This window comes from Struthio camelus, chromosome 12, assembly GCF_040807025.1.
Source record: "Struthio camelus isolate bStrCam1 chromosome 12, bStrCam1.hap1, whole genome shotgun sequence".
Lineage (NCBI taxonomy): Eukaryota > Metazoa > Chordata > Aves > Struthioniformes > Struthionidae > Struthio > Struthio camelus.
In genome coordinates, this window is record NC_090953.1 from 11,443,394 (window position 1) to 11,465,792 (window position 22,399).

Below are 22,399 nucleotides of genomic sequence, written 5' to 3' on the forward strand. Positions count from 1 at the left end.
ATTATCACTAACTCATCTTAGTCCCACTGCACGGTAAACAAAAGCCATGGAAGTCATATGGTAAAGAGTACAACATTCACATTATTAACATCCAGTAGATTGTTGATGAAATGCATCACATTTTGGGTAACGTAAGCTACTGTTGACATTTTCCTCATTCTCACATGCCCCAGGATAACTCATGTAGTGCAAACTGAGTAACAACTAACTTCTTCATTCAATCAGTCTTCTGAATTTTTGATAGCTTTTCTACCCTTCCATGTTTTGGAATAAGTCTCTCTGAAAATAGTTTAAAAAGTCATGGTAAAAAAAAAAAACCAACATAAAATTAAATATAAATTAGTCTCTGACTTTTAAAGGAAAAAATACAGTGTTTTGTTCATGGGGTTTTTTTTCACCTTTTAACTTTCAGACCATTTTAAAAAGGAAACATCACAGTCACAGACTCAACTCGTTTTCAGAAGACTGGTACTACCTTCAACAAGTGCCTGTGAAGCATCTCTCATGCTGTTAAGGACCCTTTTTTGAACTGGCTGAGAATAACTTGCATCCACATTGCTTTTACCTGTTTAAATTCCATGGGCACATGCTTGATTTTGACTGTGAAACTAAGGAGCTATTTTCTGTTAGCATCCTTAAAGCCAAGTAGTTTACAGAAAATTTTCTGGACTACTCTTCATTACTCTGCTCGTTAGGATTAAGTTCTGTTTAAGTCACTGCTTATCATTCTGCTCGGTATCTGGCATGAAAAGACTTCTGACAACAGCATCCCTAAGGACAGCTCTCTTGAGTGTACCTTGTTTGCTACCATTCAACAGAGAACATGGCCAGTGGTCTTCCTATTCCTTCTGTTCATGAATTTTTGGACTATAATTAAACTGTTTAATGCATTTGCATTGCAAAACTGCTATTTCATATCCCAGCTAAGAATTAACAGTCTCGTGTTTTGAACAGCAACACTCTTAAAGATCAATCTTTAAGATATATTTCCATTCATAAGCTGATGTACAGCAAGTATAATTATTTCATATCCTTCCTAATGCAACTACAAGCACCAGGGAATTCATAGTAGAAATAAATGTGCATACATAAAACAAACAGCTGAAAGTTATCCAAATCAGTATTTACATAAATTTCACACAGAGATCATACAGGGCTGCAGCAAAGGGGTATAGCGGCTATCTTTTTCCACATTGTATTATGCAGTAGAGGTCATTCATTCCGAGGCACATATAATCAAACTAAGATATCAATATCAAGCTGTCACACATCATCTAGAAAAACACCCAGACTTAACCATTAACTGATGTACTGACTTTTGATTTATCGTGCACACTAAATAAGCAATAAAGAATACAACTTGACACTTGAAGTAAAACACATCTAGAATACTGTAAACCGTTCTTTCAGAAACTCAGAATTACACAAGCTAAACAACAGTGAGAGATTCAGATTTCATCCATTAATAAAGAAGAATTTTTCTCAGATTAGTTCCACAGATTTCAGTTGGATTCAAATGTATACTGTTATAATTCATTTCATAAAAACAATATAAACAGGGCTGTTCTTTTATGAAAAGCCTATATTGCTCTATTAATCATGCAACTGGATGCCACCTTCAGATATTAACCTGTAAACCTGACAGGCTGTTCAGATGACTAGTGTCATACTCATTTCTTACGCACTAGCTACAGTTTAGTACAAACCATTAACGCAAACAGAAAATGATAGGCTTAGATCAAAATGAAGTCACTGAAAGTCATATTGCCTTTAAACATAAAAATTAATTCACATATGAGAAGATAGTAATTTGTTATAGAGCTTGGAGCTTTACAAATATTTTCTTTTGATGAAGACAATGTAAAGTGTTTTTGGCTAAAAGGTAGGTAAAATTATAGGATTTATATTTTTTCTCATACAAGCTTTAGAAAACATCAGAAAGGAACAGACGAAGGACACTACAATCTCTTGGTTTCAGACATGCAAACAGGCTGTACCACAAAACAAAGAAACAACCATCATAATGATTTCATGTAGAATTGTGTGGGAAAGTGCTAATTTCACAGTGACACTTAAAAAACTGATTCGAGCTGACTGAGGAAAAAGAAACACTTTTCATATCATCTTGAGGAATACGGTAAGAGTATTATAGGATTTATATTCCCTAATGCAGTCATGGTATATAATTTTAGTATAGTCGGGTTATTCGGTTAGTAAGTTCTTTATAATCATTTAAAAGTAACTACAAGTAATTAGAGGATTTCATCACAACATCTGATAGCCAATTCACATTTTCTCAATATATTATATTAAATAAAATCAAAATATTTAAAAATACCTGAAAGTGATCACAACTAGAACTACTAAATATTCCTCTTTTACACTGGATTGGATAGAGAAGGAATTCTGAAACTCATGAAGAATGAACTGCAATATTTATACTCTGTACCTAATTACCAAATTCTGCTTTTATTTATACACCTACACTTGATCATTCTATTTTAGAGAGCAATTCAATGAAAAACACTAACTGAAAAGGGTTTAAAAACAGCATATGCTAAATAAACACCCAACACCTCACACAGCAGTACTTAAGAATAAATAAGCCTATTAAAAAAACCAAGCAGCTCCAAAAGCTGTCAATTTGGCCATATTTCCTATTGTTTTTCTTTGTAAATATTTTGAAAATCTAATAAAGCATAGGAGCTTGTAATATACTCTCTTACTAGGGGTCCTAATTTGCTTGTCTACTCTGCCCAGCTACCTATTTTTACAAAACTTATAGGAATTTAATATCTTTAAAAACTGTACCTCTGTCAGATTTGGTTAGAATTAGTAAACAATTTCAAAAATTCAGATAGAAGAAACTTGAAGACAAAAATTATATGCACATAGTTCTTGTGTCTTTAGGAAACCTGGTTAAAAAAAAAAAAAAAAAAAAAAAGAGAGAGTCATGCTGATACTGAATAAAAGTCAAATATCAGATTTTTCCAAAGTAACGTTAAGCTGTCAACCAGCAGCAACCTGAGCACAGATTATTTTTCATTTATTCTAGTGTTTTAATAGCTGACAAATTTTGTTATTTAAACAGTAAAAGGGCAGCTGTACATAGTTCTGACTGAAAATGAATTGATTCTACACTAAACTTGCCAAGGCTGTAAATGGAGTCACCTTCTAAGCAGATATTAGTTGCCAAAAGCAGTCTCAAAGGAGATGATTACCTTAATTAAAAATCCATCCTTCTTCATCATATACTGTGCACCCTGGACTTTGAAGAGCCTTTTGCTTTTCCCAACCTATGCTTAAACAAACATGACAAGCAGATGGCAGAAATAAGGCAACTCTAAAAGATCCAGAGTCACAACTTCTAAAGATATTACAAAAGACAGTATTACCCAATACTACCTTGGAAAAAGAAAGAGAAACAGCAAAATACACCAAAAATTATGGCTCTTCCAAAATTAGCACGTAATTCCGAGATATCTAATATTTACTAGTGCCCGCCCTTAAATTATTAAATATAAAATTACTGTGGTAAAACACTACTACTCTACATTGTGTAGGTATTCTTTATTCTTCTCTATGTTCAGGCATTCTTACAAAGCGTCCTCATGAAATATTTAGTTTAAATATTGGATCCCACATACTTAATACAGCCATGACTCAACTGTGTTAAGAATAAACTTCTCTATTTAACTGTAAATAGCACATAGCCAATAAAACTCAAAGCATACATTTAAAAATTACATCTAAGCAATACCATGTTTTTAAAACATGCATATTTTGTTTCTCTGAGGCATCTTTCCTTCCTCTCTAAAAATAAACTCCTTCCCTGATTTCTTCAGGAATTGCTCACCTATAAATTCTTAGGATAAAAAAGCTAAATGTACATTTCTTAACGTTTAATTATTTTTCAAAAATGGAATCCAACCGTCACTTCAAAAGTAAATCGTTCATACTACCTCTTCAGCAAAATTAAATGGTGCTCATAATGATCGGTTATCTCAGAGAAAAAGTCACGTGATTTTGTTTTAATACTGTCTGATTAGTAACCAATTAAATAACAATATTAAAGACAGTAAAAAATATTTTTCACATAAACTATGAATCAAGACTCTATAATTTTCAATTCAATGAATAAATGGGAGGAAAGGCAATGTTGTCTACAGTCATCACTAATGTGCCTGAAGTTTCCCAGGAAGAATTGCAGGGCAGTCCTTGCTCTCTTGCAATATTATATCCAAAAGTCTGATTTTCAGTGATATAATCCAGACATGTTTGTCTAAATTTTGTTTGGATTTTTAGACCAGCAATACATTACTTGAATTATCAGTCAACTGCAATCTACCACAGAAATTTTACGGTTGTTAAGTGACACTTAAATAAACAACTAGAGGTTTTTCAAACTAGATCAGTGATGATCAGAATTATGGATCTGTTACACAATATGCAGAGTGTGGAAATGGAAGGGTATTTGCATTATGAAAACAAATAAAATTGAAAGTGGCCTATTTTTTCATCTAAGGAGCAAAAATGACCCACAAGTCACAAAGCACAGGCTTCTATACTTATGTATCACTTGAAAAACATAATGGAGCCAATCATGCACCTATTACAGACCGTTACATACTTCCTTCAATATACTGTTCTGTTTTGTACTGTTCTGTGTGTGAAACTTTTGTCTCTTTTAAAAGAAAAGAAGTTTAACACATAGTATTAAACCCTATTTAAAAAAAAAAAAAGCACGTAAAACATTTCCCTTCCGGAAGGGGGATGACAAAAGAGCATAAAAGAACAAAGAAAAACGTAAGCAGAACAGCAGAGAAGATAGAAGGAGATAGGCAGACTGGACATGCATAAGAAACCAGAGAGAAAGAAAACAAATACTGTCCCTTAGTCTTGAGAGGTCAGAACCGCTCATAAACTGCCTATTGCTTGAAATCCCAAGTTATAGTCACAGAACAAAACTGGCAGCCACCTCTGTCTCTATGATACATCCTCATTTCAAAGAGTCTTGATCCTCCTAACAAATAAAAAACTCAGGACATTACCAGTGACAGAATAGTCAGAAAGTGATGGTCAGAACATATTTATAATGACAAATAACCTAAATAACCCTTTTCTGTTAAACAGAGTATCTGTCAAAGAAAGTAGACAAAGCCGGACTCTCAGGGCTATGCCACACTGACACCTGAGCTGGAATTCTTGTGCCAGGTACATGTAAGGACAGAACTCAAAGTAAAACAGCACCATCTAGTGTCTGGACAATCCATAAATGCAATGCATTTTTTTCATGAAGAAAAATTCCTTTTACTGAAAGAATTATTCAGTCAGGTTTTAAAAAAGATATCCTATGAGCTATATAATTATGATTATTAAATTATTAATTCCTGGAAAAGAAAGTTTGCTCCTAGAAAAGAAACATAGGTTTCTTTGTAGCGTACCTATTGATAATGCAAAATAACTAACTGTACAATCAGTTAAAATGTAGCTGCATTCACGAACAGTATCTTATCTGCACCTTTGAACAAATTATCCTTCCAGAGACCTCACATTCTCTTGGCATCCATCATTGATAGAAAACCTTCTCAGGCACAATGCATTACACCAAGACAATATACTTGCATTTAATTAAGTTTACAATTACAATATTTTAGAAATAAATATTCATACTGCATATATTCTGCACATGATGATTTTGTATCACAACATCAATAATACAAAGATTTTTGAACTATAAACACATACAATCTATGTTTTTCAGTAGTAAGATATAGGAAATTCCATTTGCTTGATTCAATACTAATACAGATATAATTTAAGATATTTAATGAAAAAAAAAAAAGAGAGAACAATTGGATTTTATTTTACCAACCCAGAAACTGGATTATTAGTTTTTTAAATAAGACTTGCAAATAGATAAGGAGCTGTATAAAAACAGCACCACTATGGTTACACACACTTTTTTACTACCAACATCAGACTTAAAAACAATTCTATATTTGAAAAATATCACATTAAGTATTTTGCAATTATTAAAATTGGAGTATGTCAGATTTTTTTGGTAGAAGATTGGTAGATAAGTGTAATAAGAAAAAAATTCAAGTACATCTAAGATGTGTGAGAAAAAACGAAAACAGTAGTCAAACCTTCAAACATTAACACAGCAGTAGCATCATCTTTTGGAAAAAGACTTACACAGTTAGTCATCAGTTCCAACTTAGAAAGATATTTTCTATATTGCTTCACTATACAGCCACAGTCTGTCATAGTATTCGTGATCGTAAAATATGAAATGGCCAGTTGATACAGAAGCTGATTAGTAAAAATACTTCTGAGGCTTAGAAGGATCAAAGGTTAAGACAAACTCTACTGTTATAAACTCATCAGAAAAGTACGCTTCTTCTGTATAAAGACAGACAGGTTCAGCTAAATTAGTCCACTTAATCATGTTGGGGAAATGAAATCAAGAAGTATCCACTCCTCCAGTAAAATAAGATGGTCTTTAAAATGATAAAAGCTGTAATACAAAATCATCCAGAACATTTAAAAGAAAACCTCTTAAGGTTAAGAAAGGTTAAGAAAACCTTTCAACTAAATGCATAGATCCTCTTAGTTCACTGCAAATAGTTAGTCAAGGTTCAGACGATTTTTACTAAACCGTTTTATTTTGCACTTGCAGTGGACTGGATGCACGCATAGCTATCATGTCACACTTGAAGGGAAGCATTTCTTCATACAAATACTGCTATGATCTCTTATGATCATGTGAACATAACTTTATTTGCAAAATTACTGTAAAACTAAGAAAGCATTACAACTCAATCATATTTTCAACCAAATATCCAGTAACCATATACAATGTGTGCATTAGGATGATGCAATCAGACAAAAGTTGTATTCTCCAACAAATAAAAATATTTTTTACTCTTAACAAATAGCTAAATTTTCTAAAACTAGTATGATTAAACAAATCACTCAAACTCATTTGGAGAACCTCTACGTGCTGAAAAGGCTTTACTGTATTTCCAGAATTAGTGAATTATTTTCTCAGATCTAAAACAATTTACCCAAGCTTGCCACACGACTGTTTCCTGAAGGTATCCAATGTAGATCAGAAAATTAAATATTATATTTTCTTACCTTGGCTTGTTGTGTGGTAATGCCTTTGCATCAACAGCAAACATTTTGGAAACAAAGACAATAACCGGGGCCGTTCCTTCACTACTGCATTTCATAAATGCTGAACAAACATGAAATAAAGGTAGTTACACATCTTCTCCCCAATAGCATCAATGAAACTATTGCTTTCCATTAATTTTACAGAAATTACTGTTTCTTTCTAATTTCAATGAATAACATGCTAAAGACCAATTAACAGGAACAGACGAAAATAGCCTAATCACCTTACAATTCTGCCCATAAAAACAGAACTCTAACAAATGACAAATTACACATACTCCAATGAAATATATTATTCGGATATTTAAACTTGAGTTCATAGTCAGGTTTAGGTGAGAATGAAAAAAGAACAGCTAAACATTAAGATCGAACCATTTATCTAGTCTCTCACATTATTCTCTCCTTTCAAATTAAAGACCGAAGTTCTGCTAATGCCCAAACACTGGTGTCCTCATGAAATCCAAACAACTTAATTTGCAAGACTGGATCTTCCTCAAAGGATGAAAGATTCAAATAAACCTTATTCAATACTTATGGCATTTCCATATATTGTGTTTTCATCCAACTAAGAACATTAGACATGCACATTATCAAATGCCAAACAGATACAATGCCATTCAAAACTTCTAGTAACATACCAAATAAATCCTCTTCTCCCTTTTATCTAACGTATGAGAAGACTATATTATAAACTATTTAGGCAAACAAAGTGCAAGACTACTACTGAGAAGTAACACGACATTCACTAAAGTCTCAAGTACACTGTATTTTCATAACTAAGAACAGGAAGGTCTGAGTCACGGTCATAAGGCCATAAAAACAAGACACACAACACTACGGCACGTCTTTGATAAACATCAACAAAGCTACAAGTAAACTAATTATAAATCTAAGTAGTCGTTAGAATGCATCTTATGATCCAAAGACGAAAGACAACCAACACAGAAACAACCTTATGATTGTCATGTTAACTGGAGAATACCTACTCACCACTTTTCAGTTCCTGAGTTTCTGGTGGTAAAGAATCAAATGTTCTAGCTCCAACACACATCAGCTTTTCCACTCTCTCAGCAGTGATGTCAAGAGGACTGGGAAGTTTATTACACACCATGGCTAAAACACATTGCTAAGGATATAGAGGACCTCATTTATATTTCCTTACTGATAAAAAGGAAGGCAAATGCTTTAAACGTTTGTTTCTTTAAATCAGTGTCATGCACTAACTGCAACAACAGACAACTAAAATCCAGCTCTGTCTCTTAAGGTACGTACAGCTCCCTCTAAAGCTCCCTTCCCGGCATTTGTCCAAGGGCAGAATGGAGATTTAAGAAGGGGTGGCCCACCCTAGTACATGCTACTAGGAAGCTCAGAATAGCACAACTGGAGCAAGATTTATAGAACTAATGATACATCAATAATTTACACATATCTACCAGTTAGTTACTATCTCTGAATACGTGAATATATGTGAACACACATGCATATACACAGACACAATTAATGAACGAGGTTATTCAAAATGTTTTACCTAATAGCCTTCTAGGGATTTATTGGATTGTTTTATTTAAATAGAACACTTTAAAAGCTTTAAAAAATTCTTTCTTCTATATTCAACTGTCATACCTAAGTTTTAACATCTAAATTCTGTTAAAATTTTAATCATCTTTCTTCTCAGTTCCAATCATGTGGCTCTCTCCTTAGTCTTGTAGTGAAATATTTGCTCCTCACTGACATAAATATGTATGGATGTCTCCCTAGCTTCACTCACAGTACTGCTTCATCAACATCTTTAATTACTATGAGAAAATATACAACAAAAACAAACTACCAAGAGGGTACTGTCTCTTATACGTTATTACGCTAGGGATTTTTCTTCAAATAAAGCTTTCACTTATATGGGTCTTAACATAACGTGAGCTTTCATATAGCTCCAGTGCTACCGTCAACCCAAGATATAACAGCAAAACATTCAGAAAAAGAACATCAAATCAGAAAGTAAAGTAGGAGTCAAATTTAAAAAGTAGCCAATCCTAAAAAGTTTCTCAAATGGAGGTTCCATAGGAATGCTATAGCCACTGCAGCGTCTGCAACGTGAAAAAGGTCAGAGAACAACGTCCCTTTCAGGCAACAGCTATTCTTCAGCATACTCGTGTGAAAAATCATCTTCTGAACAATTATATGTTCTTTACATGTTATATAATAAGAATAATTTTTTTTTTAATAAAGAAAACAGAGGACAAACAATAAGTGCTGATCTTGTATTAGGAACGTGTGTGCTAAAACATAACAACAGGTGTTTACAAAAGTTAATGGAAAAAAACACCTAAACTACTACTATAAAAAGGAAATTAGCTTATCCTTCAGAAACAATACTAAAATTTCTATATAAGCTATGTAATATAAGTGTATCATTAAACCTCCAGGTTCACACCTTATTTTGCTAATGAAAACGTAGATGCAGTAACATGAAGCTGGTAGAAATACAAGATTAACTGCAGATTCATTAATACGTAGATACATAGGTGTAATAGAGAAAATGGGTCCAACTAATACAGGCATGAAAAAGAAAAATTATATCAAATCAAATACTGAAATATGTGAGCAGGCTTTGAAATTTAAGAACTGCCAATAGAATAAGAAGTAATACTTCCTTAAGGATACAAAGGACTGCCTCAGATATTGGTAGCCACTGGCCACAAATGGCATTAAGATGAACTTTAGGGTCTGCATGCCGTGACTCCCGTGCACCAATTTTCAATCCCAAAGAGGTGACTATCTTTTCAATTTTTTCTTTGTCTCTATAGAGGGGAAAAAACAAAATAAAAAACACCCAGTAGCAATATATAACACATCTACAATATTTTGTGTTTTGAAGTGATCTGAATTCTTCAGAAATAGTTATAGCAAACGGTAAAGATTCCATGGAAAAAAAATCACAGTTCTCACCTTTTCATAACAGATTCATACAGGCTCCATATGTTGTCCAGGACCAACTGCACAAACAAAGGTTTCTTTCCTTTTGACTGGTAAAATATAAAATAAGCATTATATAGCTAACTACCAGCTATTCCTCAGTTTTACCACAGGCTAAAGTCTATACTTTAATCATTTTTATAAGGAGTCTGTAAAATCTTTATTCAAAAGCAAGCCAGTTATCTTTTTCTGCACAAGATCCCTAATTCAGTCATAGTCTAATAAGAAAGTTATAACCTGGAAAGTGAAAAGCAGTGTGAAAAGCAATGGTTTCAATTTCAGAAAAATCTCTGCTTGGTCAATATGGAACATGTCTATCCTGAGACTGATTATTACCCATTATCATCATTGCCACCCATTTTATAACTATTCCCCTGATTAAAGTTTGAAAATATAAGGAAGTAAAACTCATTAAACGACAGAGGGAAAAATCCTCCTCCTCTCTCACTTTTATTGATGGAAAGGCTTAATGCAACACAAGTGTGGTTTTCCAGTCAAGGTCTCCATACAGCATTCAGCTGGGATTCAGGATCTCCCTATAGCAATTAGGCTCCAAATCCTAAACGATCAGCTAAACCTACATCTAAACCCTAAACCCTTAGCTGTTGAAGGATTCTTCAAACAAGGGAACAGAGATCCACTTACTACTATGGTTCCTACACTAGCAGTCTTGCATTTGTCTTGTGTGTCTCACTGCATTCTGAATCCTGGAAGTTGGAATGTCCCTTAATTTTATGCAAAAAGACAGGGTACTTAACATCAACTGTGAGAATCATAAATTAGATGAGGCTTTTTCCACGTGACTTCAAAAATTTTGAATGGTGTTGTCTCTAAGGGCTTAATAATTCTACTAACGTTGACTGAAAAAGGCACCACATCCAATTTTCAAACTACATTATGAGGAAAATAATTAAATAAAAAAAAAAAAAGTAACATTTCTGACATTACAGAAAACCTTCAACACCCTTCTTACAAGATTACCTGATCACCTTTCATTATCTTCTTTGCTTTTGTATTTAGATAATAATCTCCCCACAACGTCTTCAGAAGTACTGCAGGCTTGATTCCAATCTTTTGGCTATACAGTTTGGCAAAATGCTCAATCCTGGAAGAAAACAAAATGCTTCTTGATAGAAGTGTAACGCTGTTGAGATGCGTTTATCAGATTAAACAAGTGGCAGCTTATATCATAATCATACACAAACCTCAAATCTTTATTTTACTCCTATTTTCCCAACTGCCTTCACTTGAGCTCAGAATATTTTACACCTGCAAAAACATTCAGCAGTAACAGCTCAAAAAGGTCAGTAGTATTTCTTTTTATTTTGTTTCAAGACAGCTTGAAAGTTAAACTGGTTTATCCGAAATACTTTCATACTACCCCCCACAATAAAAAGCAAAAAGACCATAAAATAAACATTCTAAACATTAAACCATGACTCTCAAATTTATTTCATGAAAGAGGTCACGTTATACATTTAACTATGGTCTGTCACCAGAACTGTAAAAGCTATTATCAAATACTCTTTTGAACCACACTTGAGCTCAGCCTCTCAGATGATGGTGACTGTTTTTTAAATTAATTAGTTAGGCCAACTCTTGTTTGAAGCACTGTTATAATAATGAGTCAAAGCCAGAGAATAATATAAAAACATAACGTCAAATGGAAAAATCAATTGTGCTGGTAAAGAGTTAAAAAAGTAGGCTGCTTAGGACCTATAAAGGGAGTTCTGAAGCTTCTATGGTCTCCTTGCTGAAAGGGTTCAGAGAGTAGTTGTAATTCCGTTCCAATGTGATTTCATTTCCACATATTTTCTCTCCATACACAATCAGAATGATACTATTTACGAAACAACAGTATTTGGTAATCTGTCCTTCAAAATCCAGAATTCTAAAGTTTCTGCACACCCAAAACACCTGTCCATGTCAGCAAGACAGAAGCTATGTTTTGAACAGGGCCCAAAAAGGAAATTTTTCCAGAAGTTACCCAAAGCCTGAAAGAGGGGAGAACCTCCAAGATTCTTGTGTCAGCAGCTGCTGCGTATGGATTTATGGCGCTCTTTCAATACCTGAAGATTCTGAGAACAGCACACGCGCTCATCTCAGCACTGGATCATGCTGGCACTGCCTAACGGCTTCATTTACTCCGCCATGACAAGTTGAAATATCCTCAAGAACAAAATCCAAAACCATCTAACAACAGTTAAGGCCTGCCCTGATTAAGAAAATGCTCCACTGATCCATATTTCACCAGATGGTATTGCTAGCAGTCCAGACATATCTCCCGAAACCCAGGCTTCTTTTTCCCCAGTATATGAGTTATCTGAGCCAGGACCCACAAGCTCACCAGAATAAACACAGTGGTGTCTGAAACCAGACAATTTTTCATTAAGCTTCAAGAAATACATTAATACATTCTGTCAACGTCAGAGGGGAAAAAAATTGGAGAGTAAGAACAGGTACAAGTCAGAAAACTAGCAGATAGGAGTCATGTAATTCTGTTTAAGCTGCAGCAACATTGTATGGGACAGCAAACAGTTTAAAATAAATTTGCCTATTACGTACGGTGTAACAACCTGATTTACACTGAACAAGACAATAATGACAGATCATGCCAAAGTTAAATGCATGAATGTCTCTGCCTGAGACAGTCTTGCACAGGGATAATTCAATTAATACAATGTAAGAAAAGTTTCAAAATACAGAACAGAAGGGAAATAACACTTGGAGAATCTTAGCAAATGTTTTTTTTATTCTCATATTCAATCAAAAAATTGCAGTGCTCTTCAAAGTTCATCTCATTTCAATACAGTCTGACAAAGACAAACAGAAAGCCTATCAATCCTCTCTAGTACATCAACACAGCAACCACAAAAATAAGCATGGATCATATTCTGGCCTTTTTCTTCCCTCCATTTGAAACTACATTACAATCAATGTTTAGATTTCAGCCTTGTACAAACACTACGTGTAAAGTTCAGACCATCTGACAAATATTTCACATGGCAGGTACATAACAGATACAAATTAATAAATAAAGCTTGATCATTCCAACCTTCACCATCCCACTTCTGCTTACCCTACCCATATATCATCAATCATTTACCATACATTCCACTATGCAAAAATGCCACTTACTTACCAATATGTACCAAGTGCTTTGGAAAATAAGAATAAAAAAAATGAACACACAGCATTATCCGTTTAAAAAAAAAAAAAAAAAAAAAAAGACCGTCAAGCCCTAACCATTGCTTGAGGCAAATGTTGTTCTCCAGCTTTCTGTATGTAAAATATCTGTCAAACAGTCCAAATTGTTTCTCCAGCTCAGAAGTTTAGGAAAAAAGACCTCAATTTTCTGGTATATTTATATGGAAGGTAATTATATCTGCAGATGAATTCTCAGAGGAAAAAAACCATGGGAGGAAACTAACTGAAGTCTCACTTTTACCAAAAAACATTATATTCACTGAACGTTTAAAAATTACATACTTACTTTCTCCATTTACAGAGGTGATCATAGGGTGCTTATGACCACACAGTTACTCCATAATTCAGCTCTGTAACCTATCAGATCTTAGTAGGCAATCATTTACTTGCAAATATCAAGTAGCTTGAGCTAAACAAAAAGCTCCTAAATTGCTTTTGAGCTTGCAATTTTACACATTGTAACAAAGAACTGCACTGTATCATTTTCTTTAAAAAAAAAAAAAAATTTTTTTACTTGACATTCAGCATTCCCTGACAGCATATCTAGAATACTAATACTAAAGATAGGCCACCTGCAAACTTCTCAGAACCAAAACTCTTTTATTTTTATTTCTCTCTCTCACAGGCCTCATTAGTATTCAAAAGTAAAGTAAGCTGCAAATTCCCTGATTGTTTTCATACAGGACAAAAAAAGCAGTTAGCCCCAATTCAGTGACATCTGCTTAAGAAAATTCCCTATCTTCTGGAGCTGAAAATAGTTTGAAATAGGTGCATCCCAAACACGTTGTATAATAATAGGTTACTAGCACTAATTTTTTGCCACGGAATTTCAGTGAAAAGTTAAGGTGAGACAAGGTAAAGACTACAGATATCAAAATACTGTTTGAAGTGATGGAAACCAGGTGACTGAATGTTCTGCAGACTGCCTTAACACATTGATTAAAACTGTAGTTTTAACAGTACATCAAACACCATGATTTCTGATGTTTGCCTCTAGCAATACTAACATATATTGCCTGCAATATTACTCTGAATACTAACTGGCAGAGGCAATAACATTCCTTCCTCCTCAAAAAATATGCACTAAACTTCCCTTAAACCAATTTAGAGTATTGATACTGCCTCAGAAACACAGATCTTAAAGAACAAGATGACAGCCAGAAGAATAAAGTTAGAAGACCTAGCGGCATACATTCAACCAAAAAATAAATAGAAATGCTTCACTTTTTGTATCTTACAATTTGGGTAAATTTTTCTTAAAATCACTATATCTGACTGCAGCTATCACTCAGTCACTGCAAGGACTGTATCATTTCTGTAGCCAGTTAGTCTCAAAACTATTTCCCCTGCACGCAGTAAGACAAAAAACAGGAAAGAACAGACATACTGCGATTGACACTGATTTACATTACCCTTTGTTTAGTGATTTTTTTTAATTGCCGCAAGTGGGAATCCAGTTCTCTCTTACAGGACTGATTTCATCTCATATCCAAAGGTCTGATGCAGAAACCTAGACTCAATCTCTTTAGATCTTATGACAGTGGTTTGAAAGAGGGAAATTAGGCAGAAGCACAAGCCTGACACCAGCAGCAAGCACAAAGATCAAAGTACTACAGTGTTACCATGATTACTTTTGTTTTACATTAAAAAATGAAAACATAGATGGGATAGATCTACCTTTGGACTGGAACCAGTCAGAAGTTAAATGTGTTCAGCCCACAGCAATGAAATCCTTTCCCACTCCCTTTGGCTCAGGACTTCCACTGCATCTTGATTTCACAGAGCTGGTTTTCCCAATCCTACCAAGTGCTATTTATCAACAAGTTTCAATCCATAACACTCATTTCTTAAAGAGCGTGCACATTCTACACCTTCCAAATACACTAGCAATCACACCGCTCCCTGCCATATGCTCGGTCTGTCTTCTCTTCCACTAAAGACACCAGACAGAGTTCTTAAACTGAGGAAGCAGAAATGTTAGTAAGAGTACTGGATAAGAGAAAAGGGCTACATTGCACAGGTGAGCTGGGTATGTGAGGAATTAGGGAGACATTGTAAGGCATGAAGACTTCCAGCACAGGCAAGCAGAGTACAGCTAAGAGAAGGGACTTTCAGCATAAGAGCCATACTACACAACAATTTAAGACATATAGTACTGCCAAGTAGCATGGGAAGCTGGAGGAGCTCCAACCAGCAAAAGTGCTGGGTGTCTGTGCAGTGGTGTGACAAAGATACCAAGCAGGGTGCAGACCTGGAGAATTGCAATTGTGGGTAAAACTGGGGAACGGAGGAGTTCAGATAACATATGTGTTAATGTGTGGACCACCAAAGGTATGAAGGCCAGATGAGGTTTTCACAGAAATGAAAAGGCCTTCCCACACATATCCTGTATGAAAAGGATCTCTTTCAGACTAAAACATACTCCTCCATGTCAGAATCTGAAGGTCTGGTTTTCAGTTTTCTCTGTGCCATTTATATTCTTTTTATATTTATGGCAAATAATTAAAACAGAACAGTCCATTTTACCTATCTCTCTCCTCTGCTGTGATAAAAGTGGTCGGTGTTAGACTGTAAACTTTCCAAGGAACCTTAAATCCAAATAAAAGCCTGACCTTGCTAGAGTTTAATACTGCAAAACCATTAAAAAAAAATAAAGATGTACACTAAATTACAGGATCCATCTTTCTAATTGTGCACTCATGGTAAAGACAAGGTCTCCACCTTGTGGCAAACAATCAGAACATGCAACCTTTACAATAGCCTGCTGTTCTCTGAAACTAATTACTAAGAACAGGACCGAAAAACAGAATTGACAGCAAACTCAAATATAGTAATTCAGAAAAATTTCTGAAATTGCTCTACCCTCAAATTCTTACTTTTACTTAAGTATCTCTGCAACGGTCTTTAGCAATTGCTGAAACAAATACAAACGTTAAGTAACAAGAGATAAGAAACGCACCCGAATGAAGAAAAATAACAGAAAAAAGCTAATTATGACTGTTAAGTATAAATACCTCAGAACAAAGGCATAACTTCAAGGATAATCCAAAATCCGGTACACAAGAAGCAGATCACACTACTTCTGTGACCCAGAATTGTACTGGACATAACCGGACAGCTGAAACTGCTACTCTCCTGCCAGTTGTCAGTTCTATGCTTGTTACGAATGTCACTGTCCCCGGAGCTGGAAGATCCAATTTACTTGTGAAACAGCTCTTGTACTCCTGCAGTTTTTAGCCTACTCTATTAAGGCCTATTAAATTTCACTAATTAACAAAGCACTAAGTTTACTGTAACAGGCTAGGCTGGAAACTACAGTCCGCTTAGAAGCTGGTGTATAAAATAGAAGTCCCTGCCCCAGGAGCAGCCACTTCCACAGATGGATGCCAAAGCCAGCAGTATTTACAGCTGTTCAATGTCAATACATAGTACAACTGACAGATATACAGTTGCATATCACATAAAAATTTTAAAAAATACTACAAATATGATGCAACTGACAAAATTTTAAGTTGTTACAGTAATAATACAATAGACAGACAGTAACTAGATCCCAGACTTACCCAAAACCCCAGCCATCAATTGCACTGGCAAACACGACATTTCCATAGTCTGGTGAGAAATAAAGATGGGAGTCATCAGTATCTTCTAAGCCAGCACTCCAGTCATAAATTTGATCTCCTGGTGCAGAATCTGAAATACTTTCATTTTCTGTTTCTTTCTCAGCTCTTTCCTCTAGTACTTTAGAGGTAAAGAGTGCTCCAGTGACTGCATTGACCTAAGGGAGGATATGTAAGAACACCCCACGATTTACTCATTCTTTCACAACTCTTGCAATTAAAATACAATTTCACCTAGACTTTTTGTACTAGAAGGTACAAAAAAACGAGGTGTTTTTGTTTTTGTTTTTTTTTAGAAAGTTAAGAGACCATGCTTAGGATTCATCATGCAATTTAAAATACAGACCTGGTGTATCTAATCCTGCACATTTGAAAGCAGGAATTTGATGAGATTAACTTTCAAATCAAAGACAACCATATTAGGATTGACTCAGATACAGGTTATCATGTATAATATATTTTGTTTCTACGAATACAGAATGGTGAAATAAAAACTCATTACAGCCAACAAACAAACAACAAAGGAGGGCAAAGGGAAAACCATGCAGGCAAGTGCTTACAGTAAGCTCTGAAAAGAAATTTTAAAGGCAACTTAATTTACAACTTTTAAGATGAATTAATTTTATCCCTGCATAAACCCAGCAATATAAAGGATATTCTAAAAAGATATTCTTTTGTCACCTCCAAAAAAGTTTAAGCAATTTAACAGAAAGAGCAGAACACATAGCATGTTTTTTCCCGAAAGTAAAGACAGTCTTCCTGATGTCCTGTCAAATGCTGTCAAGGGGCATTTGATACTTTTTTTCCTACCAGGCATATTCTGCATAAACCTCAAAATCAGTCAGAAATAAATTTTATCTTAATGTTAAATTAAACTAGATGCTATAGTGCTTGGTCTCAGAAGGCAAGGAAAACTGGTTCTGCTACATTAAATTTATTCCAGGTATAAGCCACTGAAAATTGCAATATCTCTCAATTGAGAAAAAGGGGGAGAAAACAAAACAAAACAAGATCTGCTGTGTGAACATCACAGTATAGCATGAATACCTGTTCTAAGATATTCTTAAGATGCAAGTATGCTTCCTGAGGGGTGAACTTGAGCTCCACAATCAAACGATCAATCTTATTAATCACCAATACTGGACGGATATTTTCTAGCCATGCTTGCCGTAGAACTGCTTGAGTCTATTAAGAAATAGTTTTTAAAAAATCCATTACAGAAAGCTTGATACCACAAAAGGGGTGCAGTGTTTAAGTGAATGACAACATAATTCTAAATGTACAATAAGGCTCTGCTTTGAAATATCAGCCAGTGATTTGACTCCCATAGTATGCACTGTTAGTTATTACAGAATTCTGCAGAAAGTATTTTTATGGCAAAAAAGGCCCCTTCCCCCAAAACATAGTTTCTAAAATGCAATCACATTGCCTTTTTGCATGATTTTTCACTCTCAGTTCCCTAAAAGCACACAAAGATATTATTTAATTCCTTTTCCATTCAGACATTTTATTTCTTCTCTGTACAAATATTCCATTATCAGAAAAAAGAATATACTCACTGCTTCAATGTTATACCCACTCACCAACAAGTGTTACTCAGTTCTTCAGTACAACTAGAAAACTAAGTACCCTCTTTCATGTCTATGTTCTTATTTACTGAAAGTTTCACAAACTTCTTAAGCCAGCTTATCTTTTATTTCTACATAATATACTTAAGATACATAAGCAACTCTGTTTTGCTTACTCTCTCTTTTCTATCCTCTTCATGTATTTACTATACTTTATTTCACCTGTGGACAGACTCCTTCAACAGCATCCACCACTATGATGCAACCATCACAGAGTCGGACGGCAGTAGATACTTCTGAAGAAAAATCTACATGCCCTGGGGAGTCTATTAAATTAATCAGATACTCCTCATCACCTAGGATCAAACAACAAAATAATATTACAAAAGCATTTTCAAAAGCATTTATTTCAGTCACTTGGTTATACTGTTTAAGCTAGCATTAATTTCTAAGGACCAAATCTGCAGTAGCAGTTATGCTTTAGAAAAATTCCACTAGGCCACAAAGAATGCTAGGTAGTAGGCTAGTAGTAGCATTCCAAATAGACCATCAATACCTAAAACACTAATCAACTGCATTATAGCCTGCATTTTAAAGATAATCCAGAAGAGATCATCATGAAAATAAAGCCTATATTCCTGACAAAATACTGAATCCTTGTTTTAACCAAAAATTGTGATTTTTAAAAAAAATATGCTTCTAGCTCCACCTTACTAAGTTTTCTTCAGGTTATCAAAAAATGGAGACCTTTTCACCATTTTCTACACTATTCCCCCCAAAATTTTGCTTTTCAGAGGCTCCAACAAACTATTAATGAATTCACTGCATTTATCATCAGCCACAATTAAAATAAAATCAAACGACTTCCTTGTTTAAGAGGTTACACTAGCATCTAACTCCCAAGACAACAGGAAAAAAAAAAAACAGACAAAGGTTCAACTATTAAAAGCAAGGCCATTTCAGAGGCAACAATAAAAACAGCCGCTGTTCACAATGCTTTTTTTTTTTTTTTTTTTAAATAATCAGGCTGTAGCTGGAACAGAAAGACTTATGGTCGCTTTTCTGTTCATGTAATTTTTCTTATAGCTATTCTTTTTTTCCTGCACAAGCGTGTTAGTAATATATTTCATCAAGTTTTTCATTCCCTAGCTGAGGATAAGACTGGTGAGGCGCAAGCAGTTGAGAAAAAGACAAAACTGCAACTAAACTTAAGAAGAACCCAAAAACCTCTAAACAATTTACAGCTAAGTATGATAGGCACCTTGACACAGGAGTATAACGAAGTTAAAACCATTAAAAAAAATCATTTAAAAGTATTGGGTTTTGGAGTCATATCATTACACGAGATTATTTCAAGACTTAAGATCAAATTATAAAAGTTTAGTCCTAAAATAAAAAAAAGATAAAGACAACTATTCTAAGTGTTTCTACTTAGAAATATGAGCATTTGACTCATGTAAGCCCTGTTCCACAAAGTTAGCTAGCCACTGTGCTTTAAGCACACAATCATGTAAACTGAATTTAGGAACCAGCAAGTCCACTAAGAAAACACAGCACTAGATCTTAAATTTTGAAACTCAAAACTGAGAAATGTAATAATCAAGTATTACAGAATACAATGCTGGTTACACATAAATATCCAGCAGAAAACTCCTGACTTAATTAAATTCTGAAGACAGCTTCTCTAACACTGAGATGGAACTTGATTGTTCTGGTTTTCAGTTAAAAAGATGCCTAGGTCTTTGCAGTGTCACGGCCTAACACTGAAAAATCTAAAAGCTGCCTACAAGAAGATCTCAACAACAAAAAAAAACAGAAAGGGAAAATAAGAGAAATCTTAAAGTTTGTACTTGCCAGCATCAATAACTTACCTTTTTCAAAGTGCAACGAAATGGCACTAGATTTCATTGTTATTCCTCGGATCTGTTCATCTTCTCTACTGTCTAGATATCTCAGCTGAGTACAAAAATATAAGAGGTGAAAAATTTGTAGACTTATCTTTGCAAATTAATTCTCAGCTGTCAAAGAGTATGACTGAGGGAAAATAAGGTTTAGCAACATTTGAAACTTCATTCCTTAATCATCACTGATTTACAAAACCTAGTACATACACACCAGAATTTTGTTAAAAATTACAGTATGACTACCTTTCCTGCCAAGCGGCTGGAGATTATTCCGTTGCTAGATATCAGACAATCAGCTAAAGTAGTCTTGCCTGAAAAGAAAAATAAACGACGTAAATATAGACAACAAAGAAGGATGAGACAACATTATGAATGTTGACGACATCTAGTGTTCCGAGATATCAAAATTAATAAAGGCTTTAAAAAGGCAAGAAAGTACAAACTAATTAAAAAAATAAAACAAAACAAAACAAACCCAGGTCACTCAACTTCACCTATATTAGCTACGCCTAATTTACTCTTTGTAAAGGGGATGCAACATTACCTGTCAAAAAGACAAGCAGTACTTCAAAATAATAACCTAATAACCCAATAATAACCTAAAACAGGTATTTACTATTTCCACCTACATAATGAAGTTCCACTAACTCAATATGCAACTGTAAAAACACACCTCACACACACACATATTTCATTCATGTCAACATTACTCAAAATCAGCATTGTAAAAGTAGAAAAAATTTAAAATTCAACCATTCAAAATTATCAAAGATTAACGCTCTATGAATTAATAAAAGATCATCTGTATCAGAAGGTCAGAAGTAACATGCATAAGGGAAATTTACTTCTTAGCATCAGTGACCTAGCCACCTGGATTAAGGCAGTTTAAAGCTGAATACATGGAAACCTATTGCTTTAAAATAGCGATGAAAACACCTCACCATCATTCAAACTAATACATAGACAGTTTTTCCACAATTCCTGCCACTAACAAACACATGCCTTACCATGATCCACATGTGCCAATATACAGATATTCCTGATTCTAGAAGTCTTCTTCTGGAGACCAGTCATCTTTCCCACGCTAGTGAGGACCATGGTTAGTTAATTCTGTCAACAGAGGAAAGCACTGTATGTAGGAAGCAACCTAAGAAATTGCAAATTTTTTCTCCAGTGACGTTGGTTGCAATTAGAGCTACTCATCAGGCAAACGTCATCTTCACACACGGAGAATCACATTTCTCAGCCACCGTTTACGTTCCACCTCGGACCCCGAAACTTACCAAATACAGGGCACGGCTCTGTTTTGTAACACGAAACGCATTTCCCTCCCCGCCCCGTGAAGGCAGAGCCGTCACAGCTCCCCGCACGTGCCGGTGGCCCCGACGGACACGATGCCCCGCTTCGCCCTCGGACTGCGCCAAACGGGCGCCACCGCCCCCCACCCCGCCCCCGGGCCGGCCCCGCCGCCGCCGGCCTCACCCCGGGGCTGCCCTCTGCCCTCAGCCGCTCTGGCTCCGCCGAGGCGCCGCCGGCCCGGCCCGGCCCGGCCCAGGCCCCCGGAGCCACAGGCCGCCCCCAACGTTTCCACGACGGGGAGGGCCGCGAGGGTCGCTCGGGGGCCGAGAAGGGGAGAGGGGAAGGGCCGTACCCGCAGCCGCTGGGCCCTCAGCGTCGCGGCCGCCCCGCCGCTGAGGCGACAGCCAAGGCCGCGCCGCCCGCGCGCCCCCTTCTGCGCGCGCGCCCCCCCCGCCGCGCGAGCGCGCGCGCGCGTGCCCGCGCGCCGCCGCCCTCACCCACCCCGCCGCCGCCGCCGCCGCCGCCGCACGCGGAGAGGGAGGGGAGCACCCGCACCCGCACCCGCGCCGCCTCACGCCGCCGCGCCGCCCGCACCCGGAAGCCAGCGCCCGCTCCTGCCCCGCCCCCGCGCGTGACGTCAGGCGGA

The 22,399-nt window shown here is 36.0% G+C and overlaps 1 protein-coding gene across 7 annotated transcripts in view; it reads right to left on the minus strand.

Moving 5' to 3' along the window:
- EFL1 (elongation factor like GTPase 1) overlaps positions 1–22,392 on the minus strand; it is a 94,770-nt gene extending 72,378 nt beyond the window's left edge. Inside the window, exons 1-12 of one of the 7 annotated variants that reach the window (XM_068957985.1) lie at positions 22,348–22,392; positions 21,462–21,564; positions 20,698–20,765; positions 20,422–20,506; positions 18,773–18,906; positions 18,030–18,167; positions 16,926–17,140; positions 11,137–11,260; positions 10,129–10,205; positions 9,844–9,980; positions 8,173–8,295; positions 7,144–7,243 (exon numbers count right to left, since the gene is read on the minus strand). In XM_068957985.1, coding sequence (XP_068814086.1) covers positions 7,144–7,243; positions 8,173–8,295; positions 9,844–9,980; positions 10,129–10,205; positions 11,137–11,260; positions 16,926–17,140; positions 18,030–18,167; positions 18,773–18,906; positions 20,422–20,506; positions 20,698–20,765; positions 21,462–21,552 — 1,292 coding nt within the window. In that variant the 5' untranslated portion in view covers positions 21,553–21,564; positions 22,348–22,392. Of the gene's footprint in view, positions 1–7,143; positions 7,244–8,172; positions 8,296–9,843; positions 9,981–10,128; positions 10,206–11,136; positions 11,261–16,925; positions 17,141–18,029; positions 18,168–18,772; positions 18,907–20,421; positions 20,507–20,697; positions 20,766–21,461; positions 21,565–21,737; positions 21,871–22,105; positions 22,221–22,254 lie in introns of those variants that run through there. The other 6 variants (XM_068957984.1, XM_068957983.1, XM_068957987.1 and 3 more) reach the window with 6 other exon arrangements.
- Between the last annotated feature and the right edge of the window lie 7 nt (positions 22,393–22,399).